This window comes from Portunus trituberculatus, chromosome 23, assembly GCF_017591435.1.
Source record: "Portunus trituberculatus isolate SZX2019 chromosome 23, ASM1759143v1, whole genome shotgun sequence".
Lineage (NCBI taxonomy): Eukaryota > Metazoa > Arthropoda > Malacostraca > Decapoda > Portunidae > Portunus > Portunus trituberculatus.
In genome coordinates this window covers 6837270-6865246 of record NC_059277.1, presented here as the reverse complement: position 1 = coordinate 6865246, position 27977 = coordinate 6837270, and the positions used below count along the sequence as shown (strand labels likewise).

The window sequence follows — 27977 nt, the reverse complement described above, 5'->3', positions numbered from 1 at the left end:
AACTGGGACTTGTAAGATGGTACGGAAGCTCCTGCTAAATCACATCTGCCACAGCCTCTCCTTTGCTCTGAGTGTGTAGTATGATGACAGTAATAATAATGATAATAATAATAATCATAATAACAATAACAATAATAATAATAATAATGATAATAATAAGAAGAATGCAATAAGAAGTGGGTAAATCATCAGTGCATGGCTCAGAGAAGGCCCATGCCATAAAACAAAGCTTACAGTAACAGTAATGCCTTTCCTTCACAAGGTCAACGATTTCCCAGCACACATCAGCACCTCACGGCCAAACAGGGCTCACTAACAATCAACATTCATTCTTGATCGACAGAATTCATGGATTATGTTGGATTTCACAGGACAGATGATAATTTATTAGTTAATCAAAATATCAGGTATGTCAAGCAACACCTAATCAACTTGATCAATCCAAAACAGGATGAACTACGCTTAAATTACACCACAAAACAGCTTCTATGTATATTTCTCTTGCTCTCTTTCAACAGGTTTTATATATTCCTCTACTCCTCCCACTGTAAGATGTAAGAGAGAGAGGATATGCTTTCATAATGTTATAGCTAAGGTAATTTTGCATCTCCTGTTCACATAATCATACTTGTACATAGGAACACATGCCCACATCCACACCCTAATCCGTCCTATGAGTGGTCATAGTTTGCCCTCTCTCCTCTCTTTAACACACACGCACACACATAAGCATACACATACTCTAACAAACACTTTTCAGGTTCCTCTTCATATTGTACCATAACTTTTCCTTCTAGCCTAATCATAGTCCCTTACACACACACACACACACACACACACACACACACACACACACACACACACACACACACACACACACACACACACACACACACACACACACACACACACACACACACACACACACACACACACACTCCACATATTCTAGATTTTCCTTCATGATAAATTATGCTACTTTCATCCACACATTAGTCCTTCACACACAAATAAACACCCACACAGACACACAAAACACACAATATATTTTCAAATTTCTCTTTCATATTATGCCGTACTACAGGCATTACTTTGATCTGAGATATAATTCTTCTCCACCCACACACACACACACACACACACACACACACACACACATACACACACACAGCCATGATAAACACAGGGAAGCCTTCTATATAACCTCACATTGAGTCAGACTTGTGTGACATGAATAGCACAAGGCCGCCAAGTGACAGTTCTGCTACAGCTCTTCCTTCACCTGGCACGCAGAAATGCTACCGAGGCATCGTAACAATAAGGACCCGTATTCTGAAACACTTCTGCCCTCCACCTCCACTACTTTCAAAAGGCTCTTCTGTATATGAAGTGATGTGGGTTTTTAAGGGTGTTTTTATGGTTCAGGTGACAGATCTAGATGATTTCTATGTTGTTAATGAGAGAAACACACTTGTTAACCCAGCTAATCATCTTGTGGCCTTCAAAAACAGTTGTGGTGAGAGAGCAAAATGTTTCTGGATATGGACTTGAGTTGTAAAGTCTCTGAGGATTTTACGTACCAGACTAGACTTCAGGTGTTGTGGTGTTGAGTGAGAGCCTCTGTCAAGGGAAAGCTGGCTAGTTTGTCAACTTTTGTGCTGTTTACTGTACTTTTAGCCTCTCAGTTTGTTGGAAAGGTTGGCAATTACAAGTAGTATTAAAGATGCCTATGTGTTACGGATCTTCTCCTTACGGTCATTATTATTATCGTTATTATTGTGACGTCTAATCCTAGATGATTTTTTTTTTGTAGCCTGGTAAATGGGTGATCGAAGTTAGTTGTGTTTGGTGTGTGAGATGCCACGGAAAAGGAATAAATAACCTAGTGGACTTTTATCTTGACTTAGATCAAGTGTACTGTAAGATAAGGTATTCAGTAAGCCTGTAAGGTGTTGTTACTCCTCCCAGCTTTGGTCTTGAGAGGTGCATATGACAAGTACTGAGTAGATGTTAGTCTGTTAGCTGAAGACTATTTTACATGCAGTTTTTCCTCAAAATAAAGTTATTTCTCATAATTTTGGACAGTTAATTATTTGACTACACCTCATACTGCTTATAAACACATGCAAGTCGTGATTCACCAGCGTTCAATGCACAAACTTTCAAGGTTTGTTTGTCCATACATCAAAAACATCCTAAAACCTCAAATACAAGAAAAAAAATGATAAATGCAATAAATGGGACCGCCGTGGTACAGTGGAACCATGCGTGCTTTGGGATCCGAGGGATCTCTGAGCGCATGGGTTTGAATCCTGTCCACGGTCTGAGTGCAGGTTGGGCTTCCTCACTCAGGGCAACGGTTTCCTAGTGGGTGGGCTTTGAGATAGGAGGTACCCTAAAAAGTATCCCCTTTAGCCCAGAAATTCCCGTGAAAAACCCACATGGTATAAATAAAAAGAAAAAGAAAAGAAAGAAAAAAAATCTAAAGAAGAAAGGAAAATATATTCTTAATCTCACCAATTCATTAACTTCCTTTAAGAGAGCTAAAACATTCACAAATTGAGACAGATCTGTAGTACATTTCCCACACTTGTAAACCCACCTGTTGAGTCTACCATAGCTGGGCAGTGACTCCTGGCACACTCACTGCTGCTGCTGCCGACACACAGCCATCTCCTGCACACTCACCACCCATGCTGTCAGGTGGTGCTCTCCTGTCCACCTTTTTGCCCTTCAGCTCAGCTCACTGCTTAAACTTTATCACTGAAATAGTCAGATACTGCATGACAGACTCTTCTTTAAAGAACCATTGATATGATATTCTTAATTCTCCTATATATGTATATCTGCCCTTCCAAGGCATTTGAAGGTTACTGATCACCATACTCTGAGTGACACACAGTGGATCATACAAGACATCACAGCCTGTTGTATAAAGAATCATGGTGGAAGAAAACATCAAGATAAATGTTTCTTTTAATGTATATAAAAGCAATAAATAGTGCTTATGGCACCCAGACACATTGACATGGAGACAGACACACTAAAGGGTACTGGAATGTGAGGAAAGCAAAGTAACTCTTCACACGCACCATGAAGTATTGTCCAACATTTACTAAAAGTCCACAAAACTTCCTTTAATATCATCTTTAAGATTATCCTTTCTTTTCACTATTGAGCAGAAGCAAAATGCAGCAATTTTTCGTGTGCCAGCTGAACACAGAATACAACAATAATAAAACTCATCTGTATATCACACCACAAGTTGGGGGTGACACATGGGAGCAGTGCCAGCCCAGCCATGCCAGGAACAGCCATCCTCATCCTCATACCCTCACTCACACAACTATTGCCCTCACACCATAACCTACACAACCACAAGGCCATCTAATAATTTTTCAAGCATATTTCTTTGTTACTCTTTTACTTTTGGCAACTCCTGAAAATGCTTCAGCTTTTCACATTCCTGTCTTCACCAACCAACTTACAGCTAAATAAAAAATAATAATACTTGGAAATCAACAGCTAAAAATGACTTGGCTTGGAATGATTCTTGAGGCATCAAAGAGAAGCATCCTGAAAGGCAAGCAGCTTCATTACACCATGGGCTGATACCAGTACCTCCCCTTTGTAATGCATTATGTGGTGGTAACTCCTGACACACCTGCACCTCTTCTGGTTACCACTGTGCTCATTACCAGGGCAGTGACTTAACTAACACCAAACTGTAACACTAAAATTAAAGGTACAGTACTTTACATGAGAAGATTAGTTACTAAATCAAAACCAAACACAACAGTAAGGTCAAACGGGGCTATAGTACAAAAAATACATGATTATCTAATGCAGAGTTGATGTGAAAGTCTCAATATTGATCCTTTCTGTATTATGGAAGAGTGTTTTTTTACTGTACTCATTGATGGGATAGGAACTGCACAGCTAGAAGCAGGGTTCAGGTAAGGAGCCCTCTTTGTCCTCTCATTGCTGGGGAAAACAAACATCAAAGCAAAAAGAACAGAGGAATGTATGAACTACCCTATAATACAAGCAAATACTGTGAAAAAAAATCCTTACTTAGATCACATGTCATATCAGCACTGAGAAGTTACCTAATCTTCACTGAGTCTATCACTAAGGAGCATAACACAGTGGTGGACGAATCTTATCTGGTTGCCCAATATAACTCTGCACCTGACAGCCTGGCACACCACCACCCGTCTCCGAGGCAGGTGCTGGAGGTGTACCTGTCAACACTTAAGGTAATTACAGAACAGCATCTTTCTTGTTAAATGAGGTGAGATGTTGCGTAAAGAGAAGAAAGTATTTAGAATCCTACATACCAACCTTAGTTACCAGAAAGATTTAGGTATAAATTTTCTGCCATTAAACCTACAGTGGACTAGAATACTAAGATGAACTAACTACATGCTGTCATGATGTTCAAGGTTTGTTAGTGGTGATAGAAAAGCTACTTAAAACCCACACTAATATGTATGTACCGCCTTATAAACACTACCACAAAAGTAAGGCTGGAGCACCACTACACACTTTGTAATTAGGTACCTTCAAAATGAGAACAGAAGACACATACACTATACTTGCTACACAAGGCAAGTGACTATCTGATTGTAGTGTATCATGAACAACAACGAACAACAATGGAAAGGCCTCAGTGCCCATCGCAGCGGTCAATCAGCCCCCGTGGAGGAGTGAGAGGGCCTTGGTGGGCTGAGTGGATGCCTGGGCACTAGCAGCCGGCCTTCTGGATCTGTATCAAAAGCAACTACAGATTCCACTAACAGCTTTGTGCAGGGCTCTCTAAGGCATTGCTGGCTCATGCTAAGGTCCTAGGCTGGCTCTCACAGTTAATATCACAATGCTCTGAAGAGGTGCTTTGGTCCATACAGAAAAATGCAGTGAAAAATACTAATCAAATGCAGCCAGATGGTTCACTAAGGATTGCTGTATTGTCATGGGAAACTAATGGGGCTATCAGGGTCTGTGGGACGTGTCATGGGCTGATAGTGATGCAAAGACCAGAGTGGCCATGGTACACTCTAGTTGACTCTTAAATCTAAATGACGCTCACAGCTACGAGGCAAAAGTGCAAGCTGGACTTCACGCATACTGACTCTCAATATTAGTTTCAGTGAAAGCAGATTCTTATGTAGTAAATGAAGCAATAGTGATGCTACAAACAGCTATCACCCAAGTTGAGGAAGTTTGCCCAAAGTTAACATACTGATTTTTACTTACTACACACACACACACACACACACACACACACACACACACACACACTTCACAGGGTTCAAGCACGCCATAATATAAATGTAAAGATTGGCACTCATCACCCCAGCAGATGTGATTCACAGTCTGCTGATTGCACAGCTTGTCCTGCTGATAGAGATAGAGAAAGTTCGTGCAAAGTTCTAGGATTGTTAAACAGAGAATCCATCATCCCAGCTCCAAATACAAATAACAATAACAATAATCTGGAACTAATAAACTACGAAAAAGAACATTTCTGCTTGAACGTGTGATGTATTCCAAGCCACTTATGTTCAGCGAAGAGAGCACAGAACTAAGAGCCTGAAGCTACCTTGTGCTGCACCATGAAATAAATACTGGAAAAAAAACCCTTAAGTTTCAACACCAATCCTGGAAAACAATAGCTACATAACTACTCTCTGATGCACACATAAAAATTCAACAACTGCAAACAGAGGCTAAATAGCTACAAGGTTTCCATCACCACACCCATCGCCATCACCACAGGGGGTGCGGGGTGAGCCAGGTGACGGGCGGGGACTCCGAGCCACCTCATCTGGACAGGTTGGAGGTAGAGGTGGCTGAGGTGGAGGAGATGGGAGGGGAATCTGAGGTGGTGTCCTCATCTGGGGGAGCCAACTGGTACAGGGGAGCACCACACATCACCACCACGGCCGCATCCTCTCGCTCCATCCCTCGCAGCTCTGTCACCAGCTTGCCTGAGGTGGTAAGCGCAGGAAAGAGAATTAGTCAGCTGATAATAAACCTGTCAGAAGCTAATGATGGACTCAGATTGTTAAACACTTCTCTGGTTTACATTTCCTTATTATACAAGTAAGGACATTAGTTACTGGTCTGATACAGAACTGGAAGTTTTGGCAGACAATACTGTAATATTAGGAATGTTGCTAATGTGATGACCCACCCAGTGTTGCTGCAGAGGTCTGGCCCCAGGAGTGCAGGAGGGTGGCAGTGGGGGAGTGTTGGGAAGCACCACCACTTGTGTCCAGGGAAGGGAGGAGCTGCTGCAGACCAAGCTTTACTGCCAGAACACACCTGTAATGCAGCATTCATCTCAGTTAACTATACATCTGATAATGGCTCATTAGTATGTTATCTTACCATCTTCCTATTCATGTGTAAGTGTAGAACTCTTAGAACCACATTTCCAAACACTTCAGTATCTTTTCTCAACAACATGGAGCCTCTAAGTCTAATGGAAGTTTTGGGGTTTACAATATTGTCTTAATGATACTAACAAATCTAATGCTGAATTATCAATAACAAAAAATGTCCAGAATTGACTAATCACTTCAATGGCTTTCAAAAAGATCTAAAAAGAAAGCATAGCTCTTAAGAATAAAACCTTAATTACACATTGAACTTTTACAACAAACAGCTTCTGAGCCATACCAGTCAGAGCCCCTTGGATGTGGGGGATCCATGAGTGCTGCCAAGCGCTGGACAGTGACAGTGCAGAGGCTGGAGATGTGCACATCACCCCCCACCACCAGGCTGGACACCACCTGCCAGACATACAGCGAAGGATGGAACACAACATTCATTGACGTCAGGGTGATGTCAGGATAAACTTGGCATCATTGAAGGGGAGAGTCCAGGAATTATATCGTTTATTCATGTTAATAGGTAAGCACATATCAAGCCTTATTTTTCTTCCTGTAATATCTTTTGTAAAAACATGAATTCATATCTTGAAATACTGAGAGACCAATGGTAAAAAAGTTAGCACATGAGAGAAGCAATACAGGATCAAACTCACAACAGAACATTCAAATAACAGACTATTCACTATGTAATGAGGAGTAAAACTTACATCCTGAGACCCAAAACAGACTAAGCTGGTGAATGTCTCTTCCTTGGCTGTGATAGGGTTGGCAAGAGTGGCCTGCACACCACCACTAAGCAGGGCTGTGTATATGTCAGCAGGGGGCCAGGCATACACCGTGGCAGCATGTGCTGCCAGCTGCTCCGAGCTCAACACGTGTTTCTCCAGCACCAGTCCGGGACACATCTCAACCAAGACCTGTAAGAAGGATAAGAATGTTAGCTCAAAATTCCTCCCTTTTTTGTTGAAGTTCACAGAAAGGTTTTAACTGTTTTCTATTTACAAAGAGGTGCAAACAGCTACAGAATACGACATAGATATAAACTCAAGGCTCATTAAATCAATACTAACTCACAATCACACAGAAACAATCCTCACAAAACAGAGATCTTAACATGCTAGTAATTCCTAACACACCTGATCAATCATGGCTAGGAGGTCCTCCATGAAGAAGAAGGCAACGGGGCCAGACTCAGGAGGACCGCGCACCTTTAGCTCTATGGCCTCCCCACCCTCCTCCACTGTGAGCAGAGCCTCCAGGGGACCAGAGCAGAACTTGGAGCCTCCACACCACTGGTAGAGATCTGTGTCTCTCTCTGGGTACTCCTGCCATGACCTCCGCAGCTGAACCTTTGAGACACAGCGGTGGATTACGTGGGATGGCAAGGATAGAGATCAGGCTGGATGGAAAGGTTAGAAGTAGTAAAGAAAAGTTGGATAAGTGTGGATATGAAGACACGATAGTGCAGGCATGGTTCTTCTCCCATATGTCACAACTAGGTTATATACAACTACATAAATGCACGCGTGCGCGCACACACACACACACACACACACACACACACACACACACACACACACACACACACACACACACACACACACACACACACACTACTTATTTTGACTTATTGTTCCCATGTCTGTTTATGATCTGGCAACCCACTGAACAAGAACTAAATTAATAAGTGAAGGTGGAACACTATAATCTCAAAAGTAATGGCTAATTCAGTGTTACCTTATATAGGATAGACTTAAGATGAAGAAGAAATAGTGGTGAGTGACATACCTGGAGGCGGATGTATATGGGAGGCAGGATGTACTGCGTGGGTGCCGGGGAGCGGAGGCGCACACCCCCATACACACCGTCAGTGTAACGCGGGTCCACCTTCTCCCACAGGCCATCCAGCGTCTCCACTTGGTTGAAGCATGGGAATTCATACTCTATTTCACCGTCATTATCACACTGTTGGAGGAGAGTCAATGATAATTCGAGTTGAACTGTTCCTTCTTTATCACCATCATCATCACACTACAGACTGAGATGAGACAAAAATTAAACAAGCCATCCTGTTTAATTTTGTGAGTGTAATGATCTACCTTACAAATAATACCAATCAGTTAACTTACAACACATATAGGTAGTGGCCATTTTAAGCACTTTTTTATTGCTTTTATATCTACTTTCCCAAGTCAATCTTCTCCTAAAGACTCTAGGAGGGATATAAAGACAACCTCCCTCACCTGAGTACAGAGGTGCAATGCCTCCAGCACCTGCAGTAGGTCTAAAGCATCACACTCTGGGAAGCTCATCTGGAAGTCGTCCACAGTGTAGCAGCCTGCCAAGAAACAGTAGTTAGTACTAAAGTAGGTAAGATCATTCACTCTCAGACTGGCTTGATTTCTCTTTAAAGTTAATGTAATGGTCTGTCACAAATTTAAATACAATTATGAAGGATGACATCAACAGTATAAGGAGTTCAATAGTATTTAAAACTAATTAGCACTAACAAAAAGTCATTGTTCTGTGCTTCCTCCATACCTGTGACTCTGGCATGGGCTGCATACTGTGTTGAGAGCAAGTGACCAATCTGCTGGTGAGTGAGCCAGGCTGGGTCCAGCACCACCAAGTCTTGTGCCTCTGCTTTCAGGTACACCACCTCCCCCATCAACTGCAGCTGCTGTACCACCTGCACCAAACACACACACAGGAAATGCTCTGTACTTCAATCACACACCTCTATCACTAAGTATGATGTGCTTCCTGTATTTTGTCTGAAGTATGCACTGTTGAGGAAACTCTAACCTGCCATAAGCCTGAGAGTAACAGGTCCCTAGTCCCTCACCTCACGAAGATGCTCCTCCCCAGCCAATGGATTGACTCGCTGGTGGGTCACATCAACAAACTGCGGCCAAGACACAACTGGGAACTCCCCCAGTGAGGCCCTCCACTCTGCCAGCGTTGTCACCACCGCTCCCAGGAACCCTGTGACTCGAGGCACCCCCTGTGGAATCAAGACCACCAGTGATCAAGGGTCAGGCAGGCACATGCCTCTGAGCCCTCCACATGACCCTGTGCTGTGAAGGTCATAGGAATTAACCAGGAGTTTTTAATTGAGGAAGTGCTCAAGGGGGTGCAGCAAGAGGGGCTGTGCAATAATGACTGAGCCAGAAATGTGCTTGGTGATAAAAGAATCACAAGATTTAGAATGATGACTAAATAATATTAATCAAAGAAAATATTAATTTCCATTCCATTTTTAAACAATCATTGCAGACATATTTATCAGGATAAGTACTGAAACTCTGGTCGACACCATGACAGTATATTACAAGCAAAACAAGGGATGGGACCTTTAAAGGAATTTTGATAAATGGATAATTGAAAATGAAGTGATATACACAACAATAAAAAGCACCAGAAATACAAAAAAACTTTCCATTATTAACATCAAACCTTCAGCTTCCATTACACATGAATAGAGGATATACTTAAGAGACATTCCCATAACTAACAGGAAGAGAACAGTATTAAGAAATTGACTAACCATTGAAGACTAAGTGGTCAGCCATAATGAATAACATCTAGATGCATACAACATATAGTGGGGCCTAAAATAAACACAAAACCAAGAAAATGTCATATTAAAGTGAATCAAACAAAACACAATCTCCATAGACCAAATCCTCAAATTACCAAATGGAATCAGCCAACAAAAAAAAGTGTGACAAATTTTCAAAACTCCTTGCCACGTTGTAACACGCACGTAACACACACAAGCCACATGGTCCACACGAGAGAAGAAGATTGAAGGAGAGTCACCTATCTGTGGCGGTGGAGAGTGTGCCTGGTGGAGCAGGGAAGCAAGGACCATGCACAGGACTACCAACAAGCAACACTCAGAGACAGGAGCCTTGCTAGCTATGCCTGGACACTACACACTCTCTCAAGGAACGTGTGAAAGCTGTGTGGGTGTGCATGCATCTCTCACACACGGTGAAAGCCACTGAGAACGGTGTAGCCACATGAACTGACAGCGACTAGAGATGTGTGAAGGTTTATAGCAGCCGTGGGACGTATCACTTCTGGCGTGTGGAGAAGATAAGGTTCTGATCCTCCGTGCAAATATTATAAAGTGACTGACGTTGTTCTTTAGATTCTTTTCCAAATGCCATGGGATCAACAGGTTCCTGCAGCCAGCTGTGCCACTTAAACACACAATGGTAGATGAACTCTGGGTAATATTCAGACTGAGGATCTTTAGAACAGAAGGTGTTTTTCATATCCACAGAAAAGGTTCACCACTACCCTAACAAGCCACACTGAACATTCATGTGTGTGTGTGTGTGTGTGTGTGTGTGTGTGTGTGTGTGTGTGTGTGTGTGTGTGTGTGTGTGTGTGTGTGTGTGTGTGTGTGTGTGTGTGTGTGTGTGTGTGTGTGTGTGTGTGTGTGTGTGTGTGTGTGTGTGTGTGTGTGTGTGTGTGTGTGTGTGTGTGTGTGTGTGTGTGTGTGTGTGTGTGTGTGTGTGTGTGTGTGTGTGTGTGTGTGTGTGTGTGTGTGTGTGTGTGTGTGTGTGTGTGTGTGTGTGTGTGTGTGCATGTGTGTGTGTGTGTGTGTGTGTGTGTGTGTTGGTGCATGTGTCTGCAGCTATCAAAGACAAGTGTCGTGAAGCACACTACTGGATATTGGTTACAGATATTTGTAGTACATTGCATTGTGAGGGGAGAGAAGGAGGGGGGCAGTCACCTCACATGAGTCAGGCTGCAGGATTGTATAGCCATCCCCGCTTACTGCCGCACCCACAGCATACGCCACACTGGCCCCGCTCCAGCCCTGCGGCACACACACACATGCGGACAATACTTCAGTGTCCCACCACATGTGCGAGAAAACAGATGTCTCACCGCACCCCATGGTAACATTCACAGGTGCTTCAACATAGGCCAGTACAAGATGTGCTTCCAGAAGACTTTATTTCCAATGTAATTCTCTCTCCCAGAAAGCAACATGAAAGGATCTCAGTTTGTCTACAGCCTGACACAGTGTTGTTGGTTAATGTTGAGTGTTTTGGGTGGGCAGGCCACAGCGACTTACCAAATAACCCCCCTCAAGCAGTCAGAGTGTGAGTGACTTGGTAGTACATTAGTGAGGAGAGAAATGTTAATAGCACTGGTCTAAATATAGGTTAGTAAAGCATTCCTAAAAAACATATTGTCTCAATATACAAATGTAATTACTCTGAACTTACTAAAAGAGAATAAATAACTCGCAATATGCAAAATATTTCTTAACTTTGTAGAATATAATAGCAAAATGATAACATGCTACAAATGAGATAAGACCAATATATGTACTACTATTGACATGCCAGACCTGCAGGTGGCTCCTTATAACCACCACTTCACAAGGATCAACACAAAATATGGCAAGAAACACTGCAAGAAAACTGGTAACTCAAGTGTAAAATTATCCCATAACAGGAAGCAAAGTTCCTAGTAAAGACTTACACCCAGTGTTATCCTGGCCTGGGCTCCTCAGGTAACACTGTCATGCAGAGTGTGGTGTAGGACAATAATGCAACAACCAGAGCAAAATCATTGTTCTTAGTAAGAGTGAACCATGGAACAGTTATATTGGGTACAGCAAGGGCATGCACTTCAGGATTTTACCATTTTGGGGGGGTTAAATAATAAGGAAACTGATATCATTCATGCCAGTGTGAAGCATGAACAAATAAGAAATGGGAGAGAGGGAGGGAACACCATTAAGTTTTTGGGTCATGAGGTACTGCATGACTGCCTTACTGAAACAGAAACTTATTCGGTCATCACCTAGCAGTACTGACAACACCCTAACGTGAAGCCATGTGGACTCCTTACAGCACAAACCTGCTGCCACACCAACACTGAGGACAGACCATTGGAAGCCTTCTGATGGTCTTCCGTCACCACCTGCACCACTCCCACACTATCCTGCCCCTCATATTCTCATGGAAAACTCTTCACATGCCACAAATGTTACCTGGAATTAACTAAGTGGCCTTCAAGTTACCTGGATGCACTTGACTCACTCAACTACTTAAAAATAACCCTAAATGACCTGATAAAATAAGTACACTTGACTGAAGGCTCTGTAAGTGACCCAAGCTGATCTGGCACAGGTGACTTGGACTAACCTGGGTGACCTTGGCCTTGCAGTCAGCCAGGTACTGCTTGAGGGCTCGGCTGGCGGCTGACCCAGGAGCTGTGGCATCCATCACAAACACTGTGTCGTGCACCTCAAACACATCCCCAAACAGGTCCAGCAGCTTCTCCTGGGGAAGAGTCAAGAGCTGCATGAGTAAAGAGAAAGTGAAAGGTTTATATGTATGTCCAGTAATCCTTGTGTTCCTTACATGGATTCACACAAAATATCCTTCCTGATATTTCTTAGTGTGCTTGGGAACTCAAACTACTAAATGCATGTATCTTCCTATAATAAGCAACTGATGGCTCATTCCTGTTTCAATTTCCATGATCGTTGTTTTAATTTGTAACATTTCTTATTATTCACCATACAAGTGGAACTTTTTCTCTTTAAAACACAATTAACTGATTCACATTTTGTTACTTTCTACAACAGGCAAAAAAATGGTACTTCAAAGGATTCAAACGTGTATCTATATAATAAAACTTATAAGGGGAAACTGAAACATATTTTATCATTTGTTCCCTAGTTATACAACTCATACAGAGCACCAGAACCCCTAAATTCCCTCACCTGCAGCAGGTGAACCTGTGGAGCAACAAACTCTCCCTGAAGGTTGCGGTGGCACTGGGCTGTGTCAGCGTGTGTACCAACAAGGGCCACCTTTGCTGGCTTGCTAGGCTTCCCTCGCATGTCTGCAGGACAAAGTGTCAGCATATGAAGAATATTCAGCACAAAGCAATGATAACAGCCTTCAGAAAAAAAGTACAAGAGAAGATGGAAAAGATGGAGGATACATTCTCTCTTTGTCCTTCAAACATAAGCACTGCAGCTCATGATAACAAAGGCATGTACTAACTGAGTGGTTCCATCGGAGGGATGCGAGCCTGCAGGAAAGACAGCCAGAAGGAGCACTGCTGGAGCTGCACATCAAAGGGCTGGTTGAGGGAGAACACCACCAGGTGGACACAGGAGGTGTTGCCAATGAAGTGGTCATACACAGGGAAGTACGCCTCATGACCTGAGAACTCCCACAGTGACAGCTCCCCGACCCCAGAAATGGTGACCTGATGGGAGAAAGGCAATCTCAGTTACCTACTCCCTCTCTCTATCTGAAAACTTTAAGGCAATTTTGTTTGAGAATTTGAGATGCAAGAATTGGAGTGACACTCAGAGGCAGGATGGCACCACCCACCTGCTGGACATCAATGCCTTTGGTGTAGTTCTCACATGGCTCAAACGTGAGGGAGTTCTGGCGGGAGCTGAGAGGCGACTCCATTTCAAAGTGTCCCTTCATGGTGGAGGAACCTACAAGAGAGTGTAAGTGAACTGCTATCCTACTCTTCTTAATCAACACAGCTCTGTATTTCCATTACTATCCTCAAAAAGGTTTAAGGACTATTGTATAATTTTGTCCTCTAAGATAAAGGATCACCTCTTTGTAAATCTCTGTTTAAAAATAAGAATTCCTCAGTAACTTGTTTCACACATTCCTTTACTCTTTTGAACTCACAATGCCATTCACTACAAACACTCAAACTAACAACTGAATCATACAAAAGACCAGCACTTCTCTCTCCTCTCTCCTCATCTGAATCCAAACACTCACTCTTTCCAACAGAGCCGATCGATGTGGTGGAGGTGCTGCTCTTGCTCCTGCGAAAGAAGGAGGAGAAGTAGCCAGTCTTGAGGGTGTCCACAAGAGCTGTCTTGCCGGCGCCAGAGTGACCCAGGAACTTCACTTTGATGCGTGGGATGGAGGCAGGACTCGGGATCAGCTGTTGGATGTACTCTTCTCTCTGCTGCTCCTGTGTAGAGTATAGAGAAGGTGAAATGTCAGACTGTCACAGGAGACTAACCTGAAACAAGTGTCAGTCCTTACAAGATTAAATTTACTTGATCTAAAGAAAAAGAAATGAGATAGCAAAGGCAATACATTAAGCAAGGTAACAATGGACCACCTATCAGAAGCAAAGAAATGAAACAGACAACCACGGTAGTCCAGATGATGAGGATTCTGGTTAAAAAAGATATGGCATACAGTGCCTTACCCCTCTGAGTCTGTTGAGAAGGTCCGCTATGTCATCGTATCCTTGGGCCATTGCCGATACCTCTGCCAGGATGCCCTCACGGCTCTTCTGCTCCACAGTGCACCCTGCCAGACACAGACACCTGCAGAAGGAACACAGGACATCACACACCAGCTCTGTGTGATCATGAAGAGTGAACAATATGTGTACTAGTATTGGGAAAAATATTTGAAAAAAAAAGTGACACACATATGTACAGTTTTGCATTTGTCATCGTTCAGGCTTGTACCTGGTCTGAGTTTTGTCAACAGTACATACTCCAAACATGTAATGTGACAGACAGACAGAGACAGACAGACAGAGACAGACAGACAGACAGACAGAGACACACACACACACACACACACACACACACACACACACACACACACACTACTCACCGGACCAGCTCTGTGTGGCCGTGCTTGGCTGCTAGGTGCAAGGGGTACAGGCCAGTCTTGTTGGGCACATCAACACAGCACCCAAAAGCACACAGGGTCTGCGCCAAGGAGAGTAATCCCTCCCTGGCTACAATATGGATCGGTGCCTCTCCCAACTGTGGCAGAGAAATGATAGGAAATTCATCTTATAAAAATCATATGTATATGTTGAGTCACTGACATTTACAGTGTGTATGTGCTTCAATTCTGAAGGTGGCTGCATGAATCTATCCAAACACCAAGCTGAGTCTATCTCCAGTCAAAGTAAATTACACTGCCCTCTCTTATTTTATCTCTCCACTTTAATAACACTTCAGGAAAATAAAAAGTAAACTCATCTTCACTTTGAGCAAGCAGGCACACAACACACAAGCAGCAAGGACTGACAGGCAAGGCAGAGAGAGACAGCAAAGCAACTCACATCATCAGTAATGTCAGTGTTGGCGCCGGCATGGAGGAGAATGCGTGCTGTCTGAATGTGGTGGCGGGCCAGAGCATGATGGATTGGCGTGGCACCATGGGCATCCTGGGAATCCACGCAAGCACCGGAACCCACCAGGCCACGCACACATTCCACATGGCCCCGCCCACTGGCCACGTGCAGCGGTGTCTGGCTCTCCTGTAGGGCGTGGCAAGCTTGGTTGGCATGGCATGGTGCTATGTGGCATTATAATTGCTATACTGCATCCTACTTTCCTTCAAAATACTGAAGCTCAAATTACAAGTCAGTGAACTAACTCTATGCTTCATTCTACTCTCCTCAGCTGCTAAATATTCAAACTGCATGTTTAAATTACAAGTATTATCTCAAAATCTACACTTACATAAATCTTGAGTGACAGATGTACATGTAGCCTCAATGGTTTTATCTTCTACTCTACTTCTCTCACACAACTCACAGATTTCCAAAGTATTAAGGTTCATCTACATTCAAAATACGTACATCTCTTTTATAAATTAAATACTACTGCTGTAAGAGTTACATGTAAATGCCTTTATAATGGAAGAAATACAGCAAAAGACTTAAGCTTATTCCTGAAAAATGCATGATAAAGAGGCAAGTTATACACGTACATATGTGACAAGATTAAGATCAGAAAAATTCATCATAAGAAAGACAAGTGGATGACTATCAAGTAATTTAGTAAAATAAAAGAAAAGAAAAAAATGTTGCAAGTAAAAATTTACTTATTGTAATGAATCAGTCATGTCAAAAAGGTAAAAAAATAAATGGTACAGATGAACTAGTTGAAAGAAAACTGTATGGCAATAATGAAACTACACATCCAAGTACATAAAACTCATTAAGATACAGAATAACTGAGAAATATTAAGCATAACATATTCTGAAGATAAAGCAAAAGCTGCACCTTCTAAGTAGACACAGGCAGAGGCTGAATTCCGAGTAAAGATGTTATGATGGAAAAAAAAAAAAAAAAAAAAAAGAGACGAAAAGAAGCAAGCATGGGTCCTTCAGATAATCAGGCATAAAACTGTACCTCTATTTTAACACAAACAGAAGCACAAGAGCAGGATGTGAAGATAAAAAGCTAAAAAATTAATAAGAAAAAATAATAAGAAGAAAATACTCTCAAGATTAGAGAAAAAATCAATTACACAAATTGGCAGAGATGAAAAAAATACACTGAAAATTAAACAAATTCAGCAAAAAAAAAAAAGTAACAAAAATAATTAATCAATCAATTAATAAATAAACATCTCAAATGTTAATGTAACTGTGAGCCCAAAAAGCAGAAGAAATGGAGCAAAAGCCAACACACTTCAAGGATAGGGAAAGAAATAGAAGAAAAAGCAAAAATTAAAAGAAAAAGGTACAAGAAACACTAGGAAAGAGAAGATAGGCACACCAGTGATGCAAGTTGAAGCAGGACGAGGGACAAAGTATCGGCACAGGAGACAAACCCACCTTGTCAGTCAGCTCAGTGTTGGCCGAGGCAGAACACAAGTGGTGGACGATGCGAGGGAAGCCGTGCCAGACTGCAATGTGCAGCGCTGTCTCTCCATGCTACAGCACACAACACACACAAGTAACGGGACGAGCAGAACGCCGGCGCCACGAGCATACACGGGACAGTGCCGGAGCGGACGGGCGGATGGATGAAATGAGGTTTTAGTGCCACGTTTCATCCATCCATCCATGTGACCATCTAGTGCTGGGCTACTCATCAACTCATCTACCCAGCACAGAGACGCTAGGGTGCTCGGTGCCAACTAAATCTCTGGCAATGGAATGCTCTAAAACTGAAAATGTCACTATGAGCAGTGTTTTATCCTCTATGACATCTATACACGGGAGTGGCCATAAGGTAATGTGTGACCATTATACACAGCAGTGATGGCGTATACTTACGTCGTCCTGGAGGTCAATGTTCATGTTGCACAGGCACAGGTTCTGCACCACCATTGTGTGTCCATAGCGGCAGGCCACGTGCAGACAGGTCTCCCCATTCTGCAACACGACCAAAGGTGATGAGGACAACTAATGGTAAATTGCCACTACTAGTCAGTGCTGAGATGGTTAAGATATATTTAGAATGGTTCAAAAAGTTTTTTTCTATATTAATGCTTCTTAAGAGTTATACATACAAACTACAAAATTAATAAATATTATATATCAATTAAATTACTGGAATGAAATATTTGACAGTCTAGCAAAGCACATCTCATATCTCACACTGTATACGTGACCAAAACCTGGAAAAGTTACCTGCAACTCACTATACCTTACCTTATTCTGTGTGTTAATTTGTGCTCCTTGCTCAATTAGGTAAGCAATGATGTGTGCATGACCCTGGCGGGCAGCCCAGTGGAGGGGTGTGTCTCCCTGGGCATCAGTGGCCTCTATCCCTCCTCCCTTCTTCACCAGGAATCTGAGGGCGTCCAGCTGCCCCAGGCCACATGACAGGTGGATGGCACTCTCTCCATGCTGCACACAGACAGACAGACAGACACATACTCTTGAGATCCATGGACTTGTAGAACATATATTGTATTTAATGTAATAGTGCAGGAGACTCTCTTGGGTGGCTAATACAGAACTGCATACACTCTACAGTACATCCCACACATACTTCTACACACCAACAGTTTTATGAACCTAACCCTGTCTACACACACACACACACACATCACCTGGTAGCTCAGTGGTTAGAGCGCTGGCTTCACAAGCCAGAGGACCGGGATTCGATTCCCCGGCTGGGAGATATTTGGGTGTGTCTCCTTTCACGTGTAGCCCCTGTTCACCTAGCAGTGAGTAGGTACGGGATGTAAATCGAGGAGTTGTGACCTTGTTGTCCCGGTGTGTGGTGTGTGACTGGTCTCAGGCCTATCCGAAGATCGGAAATAATGAGCTCTGAGCTCGTTCCGTAGGGTAACGTCTGGCTGTCTCGTCAGAGACTGCAGCAGATCAAACAGTGGAACACACACACGCACACACACACACACACACACACACACACACACACACACACACACACACACACACACACACACACACACACACACACACACACACACACACACACACACACACACACACACACAAACACACACCTTGTTAGCCATATTAACATCAATATTCTGGGCCACAGTGAACAGCTTCTCTAGTCCTGGCAGGTTTCCTTCCTCCACAGCCGCCACCATCGCTGAGAGCACAAAGCTGGAGTCCTGTGAAGAGTAATAAGTATGTAGAGGAGATACACACAGGAGGGTATAAATGGTGAATGAATATGTAGATCAGTGAATGGATGGCAGTGTGTAAAAAACCTGGTGAAGGAATAAGGAGTTTTGCTGCTAGAAATAATATGTAAATGAATATGAGAGTAAATAAGTCAATAAGGAGTGAAAAATGTATGCAAATAAGTGAAGAGAGCTAAGAGAAATTGAAAGTTTGGCAGAGATGGTTGAAAAAATTAAATAATAATAATGATAATGCTAACAACAACCATAATAATATGTAATAATAATAATAATAATAATAATAATAATAACTGTAATAATAATAATAACTGTAATAATAATAATGACAATGACAATAATAATAATAATAATAATAATAATAATAATAATAATAATAATAATAATAATAGCTGTAATAATAATAATAATAATAATAATAATAGATAAGAGCACAAACACGCAACATTTTCGTTCCATCCAACACACGCGGCGAAGACTCCATTACCTGAAGCATCTCTGGCTCAAGTTTTTCCAGCTGTGCACGCGGGAAGTCCAGAGAGAAGTGGTGCTGGAGGCCTGACGAAGGAGCCACAGCCAGGGAGGAGGCATCACAGGACTTCCCAGCCTCAGTACTATCCCCCCCTCCTCCTTCTTCCCCTCCTCCATTAACACAGTTCTCATCATCGCCTTTACTTTCACTCACACCGTCACCATTAGCGTCAGTCTCAGCGGTAGTGGGTGTGGAGGTGCTGGTGGTGGTAACGGTGGTGGTTGCGAGGGGTTCAAATTCGGTTTCAGGAGAGCCGTGACCTTTTCTGTCCTGTTTACCGCCGCCACTCTGCGCATCGTCGTCGTTGGATGCCGAGTACAGAAGCTGCGGTCGTGATTCACTGCGGGTTGTCATTTCTAGCTGTCCTTTTCACTCGTTCTTCGTGTGTATGGACGCTTGCACTCTCACTTGCAGGTTAAGTCCACATATAATATCGCTTTTTGCTGGTGGTCGCTGTAAAATTCACTGTTTTATTTCCCAGGCTTGATTACCTTTAAAATTTGTTTCCTTAACCTCTTCAGTACCGAGACACATTTTTACCTTGAGGCTGGGTACGATTAAACGATTTTATTGACATTAGAAAGAGTCTATGGAGGTAAAAAGCAATAATAGCCACAGTCTTCACTATTTTAATCCACACCTAAGTTTCTGAAGCTGTATAAAATCACCATATAGAAACCAGAATAAATATGAAAACGTGCCATGGTACTGAAGAGGTTAACATAAGTGAACGCAGAAAGAACTAACATTTTCTTTCAGGCGGCCACGCTAGGCTAGCTTTGTCTATTATGCACCTTCCCTTCCTTACAACCAGAGCAACTTTCTTTTATCGAGGCTATGTCCGTGTAGGCTATTAATAGTTGCTGGTGGACGATGCGAGAATAAACGTTTTCCTTCCCGCCGCCGCCACGCTAGGCACGCTTCGTTTGTTGTCCCTCCCCTTTGTGAATAACCGAACATTTTTTGTTGGTCGAGGGTATGTCCACGTAGGCTATTAATAGTAGGTGAATGTTGCAACTGCAAGAGCCACTACGTTTTCTTTCAAGCCACGCCAGGCACGTTTCGTCTATAATCCCTTCCCTTTCTTTATATCTGAGCATCTTTTCTCGGTCGGGGTTCTGTCCATGTAGTCTATATTAATAGTTAAAGGATGGCGCTGCAAGAACCACTCCGTTTTCTTTTAAGCTTCGTCTATAATCCCTTCCCTTTCTTTATATTTGGTCACCTTTTCTCGATGGAGGTTATGCCATCGAAGTCTTATCAATAGTAGCTGGTGGACGCTACAATAAACACACTATACGCTTTCTTTAAGGCTCCACTATTTCAAAAGGCTTTATTTAAGTTTACATGAGTTTATAAGGTTTTACGGTTCTAGAGGCAGTGTGACAAGATTTCTGCATTATTAACTGGAGAAACGCTCTTGAAAATCCCGCTAATTATCTCAACGGCCCTTGAAAATACTCGTGGTGAGAGAGCAAAGATCTAAGACACAACGTAAAACTCGTTCGATCTACATTCCTTCCCTACGACAGAATCAGCAGCTCCGTTCAAAAGAACGACACATTTACATTTACTTATGCATGGTAACGTCACCCGCTTACTTCACATACACAAACACGAACAATATCCTAAGAGCCACGAGGTCTGCTGATGTCTGCTTCTGTTCCTTCGAATAACATTCCCAGAAATAATATTGTCTATATTTCCAATCTCCACGTAATAAGACTGGATAACACGTATACCCACCCACCCATCTATCTCCCTCCACACACACACACACACACACACACGACGATTCGAATACCATCCTTGACACAATTCCAGGCGAACGAAAAGATTGGAACGGGAACACCACCACCACCACCACCCCAACCCTCCTATCCAAGCCACACCAATCCATACATTCCTTCTCCCGGCTCAACAACACACAGGAGGACACTCAACACCAAACAATGCAACACCGACTATTACTCTCTCTCTCTCTCTCTCTCTCTCTCTCTACACACCCCCACCACACACACACAATTTTCAACCTTTCCTCGCTATACACCCACCAATGCACCCTAGACACCACTACCAACACCAGCAGCACCACTAAAGCATCCACGACTCCCTTCAACACCTACACAAAGCTACACCACAGCTACACCTTCTTATACGTATCAACACCCACAGCACCTGTACACCTCACACACCCTCCCGGACACGACCGGAATACCGAAAAGTGGGTGTGAGAGACCACGGAGTTAGACACTGAGTGGTCCGTATTCTGAAACGCTTTGCTCTCTCACCTTCACTGCTTCCCAAAGACTCCAGTTGAAGATACTCGTGTTTTAAGAGTATTTCTATGGTTCTGGTGATAGACTGGCAAGATTTCTCGTTTATTAAAGGGAGAAACTGTCTTGAAAACTCGGTAGTTGTCTCTGTGGCCATTGAAAATTGTCGTAGTGAGAGAGGGAAGTCGTTTCTGAATACGGGCTAAACATCGCCAGCCAGCCATTGAGTCCTCCCTACCTTTTCTCCCACATCCCCTCAATCTCTCCCTTCCCACACCACCGCAGAGGGAGAGAAACAAGAGAGACAGAGACACAGCCACCCAGAGGAACGGAGGGAGTGCCAGGGACCCTCCTACCGCCCCTCCATCCCTCCGTTCCCTCCCAAAGCGGCTCTCCAAAGGTCAACTCAGGGAGGACGAGAAAGACCGATACATCAGCCTCGGTCGCAACCACCAGCGATGCCACTTCTAGACCTGTATTCTGAAACGTCTCTCTCTCTCTCTCTCTCTCTCTCTCTCTCTCTCTCTCTCTCTAACCACGACTATTTTCCAAGGTTACGGAGATGACCAGTTGGGTTCTTAAGACTGTTTCTCCTGTCATTAATATAAAAATTCTATTAATCTTTATACTTTATACAGAGCCTATACAAATGAACCAAAGTCGAGGCTTGAGTGTTTTAGAATATAGTGGCAGCCCTCCTTGAAATGGGATGAGAATGGGGAAGTGAGAAAGGAGATAGCGGTGATAGAAGGCGGTAAGGGAAGGTTAAGAAGAAGAGGAGGAGGAGGAGAAGTGTGGAAGAAAGACGAGGTGAGCAGGGAGATTAGAAAGATAATGGGGAATAAAAGGGAGGGTAAGGAGGAGGTAGTAAAGTGTGAAATGGAAAGAATATGTAGACTAGGAAATGCAGATGTAAGTAAAGGAGAAAGATGGAATGAATAGAAGGGAAAAAGAAGATATATGATAGTCGAAGATAAAAGCTGATAAAGGAGAGAAGAGGGAATACAAACCAAAAGAATGACAATAACGAAGGAAGGAGAAGATAAAAAAGAGGAAATAAAGAGAAATATGAGAACTGAAGACAAGGAGAAATAGAATTGGCACGAAAATATGAGATGGAGTGAAGAAAGAAAAGAGAAAGAAAGAGAGAGAGAGAGAGAGAGAGAGAGAGAGAGAGAGAGAGAGAGAGAGAGAGAGAGAGAGAGAGAGAGAGAGAGAGAGAGAGAGTCACTTTAATAACACCACGAAAGATAAAATGCATTGGTCAGACTCTCTCTCTCTCTCTCTCTCTCTCTCTCTCTCTTAAACCGGCAGCTGGAGGAATAGAGAGAAGGATGAGGAGAAAATAATTGGAGAGAGAGAGAGAGAGAGAGAGAGAGAGAGAGAGAGAGAGAGAGAGAGAGAGAGAGAGAGAGGAATAAAGTAAGAAAGGAATATAAATGGAGAAAGAGAAGGAATGAGAAGAGGATAGATAACATAAAGAAAGAGGAAATGGGAGGAGAGAAAGGGAAGGAATGAAAGGCAGAAGAGAGAGAGAGAGAGAGAGAGAGAGAGAGAGAGAGAGAGAGAGAGAGAGAGAGAGAGAGAGAGAGAGAGAGAGAGGATAAAGAGGAAGGAGGGTTACGGGGGTGGGAGGGGGGGATCGATCAATCCACACCCCTCTCTTCTATCCCGAGTTTTCACACACACACACACACACACACACAGCTAATTCATGCACTCACCTTTATTTTGCACGCACACACACGCAAACCAACGGGCGGACACTCAACTCCCCCCACAATGCTTATCTTGGACACACACACACACACACACACACACACACACACACACACACAGACACACACGTTCGGTAAATATTATGAAGCTTAAATTTCTTCTTTGTCTTGTTCATTTTCTCTTTGCCTTCACGACCACCACTATCACCACCACTGACTCATCATCACCATCACCACCACCACCACCATCGTCACCACTACCACTACCACTACTATCACCACCACCACCATCGCCACCACTACCATTGACTCATGACCATCACAGTGACCACCATCACCACGTCTCACCATTAAAATAAACAAAACTATATTAGATTATTTATTTTCGAAGTAAACACCAAATTGAATAACACCACCACCACCACCAGTTACCACCACCACCACCACCAGTCCCCACCACCACCACCACCAGTCACCACACACCGCCTGACACAGTAACAATGACGCAACACCACACAATAACACCATTACTCGCCACCATAACCACGCGTCACACCAAATTAGGTCACCAGCAACACCATAATCATCATAAGCACCATACAAAGCCAGATTACCATAACTTCACTATCAATACGCACTCTGACCACCACCATCACCACTTCACCATACAAACAAGCATCACCATTCACCCAGGTCACCATATCTTGACGTCAATGTAAGAAAACACTATCATATCACAATCACCATAAGACACCAAACAACTGGCACTATACTGGCACAATACTGGCACTACACATCACCATTACTCACTATGCAACACTGTAAAGCACTGTAGTAGTCTGAATAGCAACATAACACAACACAACAGGTATTCTTCACCATACACGACCACTATACTGTCACTATACTCGTCACACACCATAGTCACACGATTCACTATACATTCACTCCTTCACCATACATACTATACACACTATTTTGGAAAAGGAACAAGGAACACTCTCTCTCTCTCTCTCTCTCTCTCTCTCTCTCTCTCTCTCTCTCTCTCACACACACACACACACACACACACACACACACACACACACACACACACACACAACAATGCAATAAAGCAGCACAATAAATGATATTTCAGTCCACATCACAAGAAAAATGAATAAAAAAAAATATTACTTGCTATAAATTGTGCAGCCCACAGAGAGAGAGAGAGAGAGAGAGAGAGAGAGAGAGAGAGAGAGAGAGAGAGAGAGAGAGAGAGAGAATCTGACACATAAACATTTAATAACACCGGAATTTTCCTCTCATTACATTTCTAGAGCAGGAGCAGGAGGAGGAGGAGGAGGAGGAGGAGGAGGAGATGAAAGTGAAGAGGATTAACGCTTAAAAATATTTTCATAATGCAAAGACAAGGAGGAGGAGGAGGAGGAGGAGGAGGAGACAAGAAAAGGGAATGAAGATTATAATGAGAAATGCCTAGCAGGAGGAAGAAAGAAGAGAAGAGAAGAGAAGAGAAAAGAAGAGAAAAGAAGAGAAGAGAAGACAAGAGAAGGAGGGAAGGATGGAAGGATGGAAGGAAGGAAGGAGGAAAAAATCAAATGCAGGAAGAAAAACTTGAGGAAGGGGAATCCGGAGAAAAAATAGCCTGAGGGAGAAGAGGAGGAGAAGGAGGAGAAGGAGGAGGAGGAGGAGGAGGAGGAGGAGGAGGAGGAGGAGGAGGAGGTCGAAGAGCAGAAAGATGGGAATTTTGAAAAAAAATTACCAGTAGGAGAACGTGAAAAAGAACAAGAACAAGAACAAGAACAAGAACAAGAAGAAGGAAGCAAGAAGAAAGAAAACGAATTAAGTGACAACTCGAGGAAAAATACAACCAGGAGGAGGAGGAGGAGGAGAAACAATCTAAGGAAAGATTACCAGAAAGAGTAGACAAAAAAGAAAGATCAGCAGGAAGAAGAGGAGGAGGAAGAAAAGGAGGAAGAGGAAGAGGAGGAGGAGGAGAAAAAGAAAAACGAAAAGACAAAACAAAAAATGGTCACGAAAAGAGGAGGAGGAAGAGGAGCAACAGCAGCAGCAGGAGGAAGAAGAGGGCAAGGCTCGGCTCCTTCAGCGCCACCAGCGTGCCTCCTGCCAGGGGATCAATACTTGCAGGTAAACTTAGCGAGCTGAGTACCAGACACTGAGTGGTGGTGGTGGTGGTGGTTGTTGTAGAAGTGGTCGAGTGGCAGTGGTAGTTATAATAATAACAGTTGTAGTAGTTGTTGTAATAATGACAATGGTAGTAGTGTTGTTTTTGTAGTAAAGTCTGTAGTAGTAGTAGTAGTAGTAGTAAAAGGAGAAGGAGAAGGAGAAGAAGTAGTAGTAGTAGTAGTAGTAGTAGTAGTAGTAGTAGTAGTAGTAGTAGTAGTAGTAGTAGTAGTAGTAGTAGTAGCCCAACAAAAGCACAAGTGACAGCAACATCAACAGCAGCAGGAACAGCAGTAACAATAACAATATCGCAGCGTGAAGGCGTGACAAGTCCAACTCACGATATAACAGTTTTAGCTGCACACACACACACACACACACACACACACACACACACCTTTAATCAGCACCTTTAAACCAACACACACACACACACACACACACACACACACACACACACACACACACACACACACACACACACGAGGTCATCACCGCTGTGACACAAAAGCTAGGTCACTAAGCCTCTACCCCCCCTCCTTCTCCCTCCCCTCACACACACACACACACACACACACACACACACACACACACACACACACACACACACACACACACACACACACACACATTTCTGAGTACAGCAGGGCGGCGGCTGGTCTAATTTCACCGAGCAAATCCACCAACACTTGCTATTTCCACCAGAATATTTCATCCAGTCGGTGAGTCACAGTGGGAGAGCAGGCGCGGAGTGAGTGACTGAGTGAGAGTGAGTCAGCGTGCCGTAACATCGCAGCTGTAACGTAACATTCGGCGCCGCTAGCTAGCTCGGAACCTCCCTTCCCCCTTGAGAAAAAAAAAAAAAAAAAACGCGAACAGGAGCGACATATGTTCTCACCGCCACAGCCACAGGGAGACTGAGGCGGCGCCGCTGGGTTGGCTACACGGCAGGACCCGCCAGCCAGCGCCCCGCCCCCTCCCGCCAGCGATCTTTGGTAATGGATCAGCGCTAGCAGGGACGCCAGCAGGAGACACTGGCACCCCTGACATTGGCACTCCTGATACTGGCACCTCTGACAATGGCACGACTACTACTACTACTACTACTACTGCGGTTCCCTTAGATGTGGTTTTGTAGTAGTAGTAGTAGTAGTAGCAGTAAATTATTATTATTGTTGTTTTTGTTTTTGTTGTTGTTGTTGGTGGCGGTGGTGGTGTACGAAGGGGACGATGAGGAGAAGAGGGGGGAGAGTAGTGTGAGAGTAAAGAGTGAGCGTGGGTGGTGGCGTGATTGCGCTCTCTCTCTCTCTCTCTCTCTCTCTCTCTCTCTCTCTCTCTCTCTCTCTCTCTCTCTCCCATGCCGCCGCCTTGAGACACATCAATACATAATACCACACCAGCTTCCTTCCTTATCCTCTCTCTCTCTCTCTCTCTCTCTCTCTCTCTCTCTCTGTGTGTGTCAAGTCTGTCACCATCATCATCACCACCACCACCATCACACCCCATCATTACCTTTACTCTCCCTCTTCATCACCTCCATTATCTTCGCCATCTACCACCACCACTAACCTGCCTTCCTTGCCTCTACATCACCATCATTACCTATCTACATCATCTACCACTATTATTATTTTTGTCTCTGGTTTACCATCCATTTTTTCCATCATTGTCCTCATTTTCAGTATTATTTCATTCTTACCATTATTGTTCTTAGTGTACACCACCATCACCACCACCACCACCACCACCACCACCGTCACCTAAACCAATGTATGTGCTTAACCCCTTCAGTATTAGGACACATTTTTTACCTTCCGATTGGCAAACGATTCGACCATTTTATTGATATTAGGAAGGGTTTATGGAGGTCAGAAGATTAATAGCCACAGTCTTCACTATTCTAATCCTCCACATAAGTATCTGAAGCTGTATACTCACCAAATAGTAAGCAGAATGAATATGAAAATGCGTCATGGTACTGAAGAGATTAAAATTACCCTAAAATATTAAATCGTTACTATTCTTACTTAAATTCTATCAACAACTACTCTTATACTTAAAATTACACCAAAAAAATACTTAAAACACGAATATATTTACTCATTTTACTCTACTTCAACGCAATCCCTAAAAAAAAAATATATATAAAATGAATATATAAAAAAAAAAAGGAAGCTGCTTTGTGGTGTATTGGGAAAGGGAAAGGATTGCTGAGTTGAGACAGAGAAAGTTTGTAGATGCAGTGAAGAAAGAAATGGTTGTAATCATCACCCCAAAAACACTTCACCTCTGCGATACTGGGACGCACTTTTAACACGAGTTTTGGGTGTGATTAGACGATTTTATTGACATTAGGATAGATTTATGTAAGTCAGAAGATTAATGGCCACAGTTTTCACTATTCTAATCCCCCACATAAGTATCTGAAGCTGTATAAAGTTACCAAATAGTAAGCA

The 27977-nt window shown here is 43.2% G+C and overlaps 1 protein-coding gene across 7 annotated transcripts in view; it reads right to left on the bottom strand.

Annotated features, from left to right (window-relative positions):
- Positions 1 to 922: 922 nt before the first annotated feature.
- Positions 923 to 27977, bottom strand: part of LOC123507652 (death-associated protein kinase 1-like) — a 45150-nt gene continuing 18095 nt past the window's right edge. The window contains exons 9-31 of one of the 7 annotated variants that reach the window (XR_006675698.1): positions 18668 to 18781; positions 17844 to 18041; positions 17466 to 17564; positions 17022 to 17120; positions 15516 to 15713; positions 15056 to 15210; positions 14637 to 14757; positions 14195 to 14393; positions 13781 to 13893; positions 13445 to 13652; positions 13159 to 13280; positions 12575 to 12712; positions 11146 to 11232; positions 9244 to 9402; positions 8940 to 9087; positions 8642 to 8736; positions 8187 to 8363; positions 7535 to 7747; positions 7106 to 7315; positions 6685 to 6797; positions 6197 to 6327; positions 5257 to 5990; positions 923 to 937 (exon numbers count right to left, since the gene is read on the bottom strand). Coding sequence is in view for 6 of the 7 variants with exons in the window: in XM_045260725.1 (XP_045116660.1) it covers positions 5824 to 5990; positions 6197 to 6327; positions 6685 to 6797; positions 7106 to 7315; positions 7535 to 7747; positions 8187 to 8363; positions 8642 to 8736; positions 8940 to 9087; positions 9244 to 9402; positions 11146 to 11232; positions 12575 to 12712; positions 13159 to 13280; positions 13445 to 13652; positions 13781 to 13893; positions 14195 to 14393; positions 14637 to 14757; positions 15056 to 15210; positions 15516 to 15713; positions 17022 to 17120; positions 17466 to 17564; positions 17844 to 18041; positions 18668 to 18781; positions 19299 to 19697 (3663 nt within the window). In the remaining variant the exon portion in view is untranslated. Of the gene's footprint in view, positions 938 to 2963; positions 5991 to 6196; positions 6328 to 6684; positions 6798 to 7105; positions 7316 to 7534; positions 7748 to 8186; positions 8364 to 8641; positions 8737 to 8939; positions 9088 to 9243; positions 9403 to 11145; positions 11233 to 12574; positions 12713 to 13158; positions 13281 to 13444; positions 13653 to 13780; positions 13894 to 14194; positions 14394 to 14636; positions 14758 to 15055; positions 15211 to 15515; positions 15714 to 17021; positions 17121 to 17465; positions 17565 to 17843; positions 18042 to 18667; positions 18782 to 19298; positions 19847 to 27977 lie in introns of those variants that run through there. The other 6 variants (XM_045260725.1, XM_045260721.1, XM_045260726.1 and 3 more) reach the window with 6 other exon arrangements.